This window comes from Eurypyga helias, unplaced genomic scaffold (assembly GCF_000690775.1).
Source record: "Eurypyga helias isolate BGI_N326 unplaced genomic scaffold, ASM69077v1 scaffold19062, whole genome shotgun sequence".
Lineage (NCBI taxonomy): Eukaryota > Metazoa > Chordata > Aves > Eurypygiformes > Eurypygidae > Eurypyga > Eurypyga helias.
In genome coordinates this window covers 28,259-30,830 of record NW_010234315.1, presented here as the reverse complement: position 1 = coordinate 30,830, position 2,572 = coordinate 28,259, and the positions used below count along the sequence as shown (strand labels likewise).

At 50.9% G+C, this 2,572-nt stretch overlaps 1 protein-coding gene across 1 annotated transcript in view; it reads left to right on the top strand.

Moving 5' to 3' along the window:
- Positions 1-1,074: 1,074 nt before the first annotated feature.
- LMF1 (lipase maturation factor 1) overlaps positions 1,075-2,572 on the top strand; it is a gene marked incomplete at its 5' end in the record, with an annotated part of 27,956 nt that continues 26,458 nt past the window's right edge. The window contains one exon of the mRNA XM_010146388.1: positions 1,075-1,258. Within this exon, the coding sequence (XP_010144690.1) occupies positions 1,075-1,258 (184 nt within the window). The remainder of the gene's footprint in view (positions 1,259-2,572) is intronic.

Genomic DNA, 2,572 nt, shown 5'->3' with positions numbered 1-2,572 from the left:
AAATTCTTCCCGCAGAGGGTGGGGAGGCACTGGGACAGGTTGCCCGGAGAAGCTGTGGATGCCCCATCCCTGGAAGTGTCCAAGGCCAGGCTGGATGAGGCTTGGAGCAACCTGGTCTAGTGGAAGGTGTCCCTGCCCATGGCAGGGGGTGGGACTGGGGGGGCTTTAAGGTCCCTTCCCACCCAAACCATTCTGTGATTCTGTGATAAGCAGAGATCGCTCTCTGTGTTCGGGTGTATATGAAGCTCTGATGAAAGGCTTTGGCAGGTGCCTTGAGCAGGCGTCAACCCACGGCCTTCCCCGTGGCTGACGTATGGACGTGGCGAGGAAGTGACGTCTCAGAGCTGCGTAATGGAGCCTTGTGCTGTGGAGATGGGGTTCATGACCAAGGCTACACGGGCAGTGCCCAAACACAACCGCGCGACGCTCGTTAGGACGTGCTGGAGAATAGCGAGAAGGTTCCTCGTGTTTTTCAAGTCATTGTGAGAACGAGACAAAAAGTATCGTGTGCCTAGAAAAAGCCTTTCCCAATATGCACAAATATTGATGGAGATGCCTCCAAAGGCCTGCAGATTTTTCCACTTTATCTGCCTTACACATGCAAGATGTTCTCCTAAACGGCCAGTAAAAGCTAAAATGTTTTTTTAAAAGCCTCTTAAAAAATTACACATTTCTATATTTACTGCTGCTCTTTAAATAGGATTCTGACATTTCCTCCTGAAGGGTTTTGGGGCCATCACTGTCACAGGTACATCGGCCTAAGCAGGAAGGGGACGATTCCCCTGGGCCGGACGGCTGCGCCGGCACCGGGAGCACTATGGAAATGAAGTCACACTGTAGCCGGGCTGATCCATCTCCCGCTGGAAGCAAGGGCAGAGCCCACATTGCAAACCAGTGCAGTTTGGGCTGTAGCCTGGGCCAGAGGGAAAGGTTTGCCATCACTCCTGCGATTGTGGAAAGTCAGGAAAGTGTGTGCTAGGGTGCTAAAGTGGGATCCAGCGTTGCCTTCATCACACTTTTCTGTTGTCTTTTAAGCAGATGCAACACCCTCTCACTGCTTTCTTTCCCGTTTAGGTGCTTCTGATCATAAGTGGCAACCTGAGCTTCCTCAACTGGCTCACCATCGTGCCCAGCATCGCCTGCTTCGACGACGTCAGCCTGGGGTTCCTCTTCAGCTCCAGGCGAGGCGGGGTGAAGGAGCGGGTGGTGCAGATGCAGCTCAGGGAGGCAGCCAGCGAGCAGCTTCCCCTGCGATACGGTGAGTTATTCCTGGAGGCAGGAGAGGTTGCAGAGAGGTGTGTTTGGTGTGCTTGTCTCAAACTCTCATCTCCGGGAGCAAACCTGGGTGGGCAGGGGTGTAGCTCTGCCCCTGCATGGTCTCCTCTGTGGGTTGGAGGGTCCGTGGACCTCCCACTGCAAGCGGTGACCCTGGAGCCAGTGGGTGGTTTGTAAGGGGTCATTGCCATGGGGGAAACGCCACGGGGGCACTGCTGCTGGAGGGCTACAGCTCTCCCACCTCTCCGCCTGAGAGTCATTGCTCCTTGTTCTCACCCTGGGAGCATCAGACTCCAACCCAAAATAAGCAATGTGGAATTGCACCCTTTATCTTGTAATTTCCCTTTTTTTTTTTTCCCCTCCTTTCTTGGTTTTTTTGACTATTTAAAGTCAAGGATGAAACACCCAGTGGTGTCTGGGGCGAGGGTTTCGTGTTAGAAGCAGATGCTCGTGGGCACTGCTAATGAGGAGGGGAGATTCATACGGTGAATACAGAAAAGCAAATACAAGAGTGTTTGTAACTGAACAAAAGGGATCAGTGTGGCTGATGTGTCCTTCTGACGGGAGTTTTCCAGCAGCCCTGTTCCAGATCATCTGCACAAGCAACACGGGGATATTTTTCATGGGGCTCCGTAACAGATGTAGAGTTGTGTTTGTAGTATTTTTATAAACCGCATATAAGCAACAAATTGCCTATAATATCAACAACGATCACAGATGCTCATTTTTAAACATACTAAACATCTGTCAGAAGAGTGAAAAATGTCAACAAGATGCAGCATCTGTCTCTGGTCCTTCCTCATCTACCACGAAACAGCTTATTAACCTGAAGTGTTAGTTCCAACGAGGCTAATGCAGTTTCATTAAACTTTCTGTGTCTCCTACCTTAAATATTTTCCTGGGAGAAATCTTTAACGGCGTCTCCCCTCCGGTAGCTTCGCTCGAGGGGCTGTGAGAGCCTGGAGCTTTCCTACCGACTGTGTTTTTGCATCCGGTCCCAAAAGCCGCTCAAGTTGCACCTTCCTTTCTGGAGGAGAAGGCAAAGGGCATGTCTTTGCTATGTCACTCGGTGAGTCACCGTGAGGGGGAGGTAGATCCTGGTTTTTGAGGATCTTGCTCCTTTTTGGTGGGGTTTTCCAGAAAAACTTACTGAGGCAGGGTGCCTGGGCAAGGAAAGCCATCCATATTTACCACCAGGCCGCATTGCAGATGTGTCCCTGTTCTGGGCTTTTAAAGAGGAGTAATCTGTAAGTAAAGGGTAGGGTATCTGTAGTGTTCTAGGTGAATTTGGATTTCT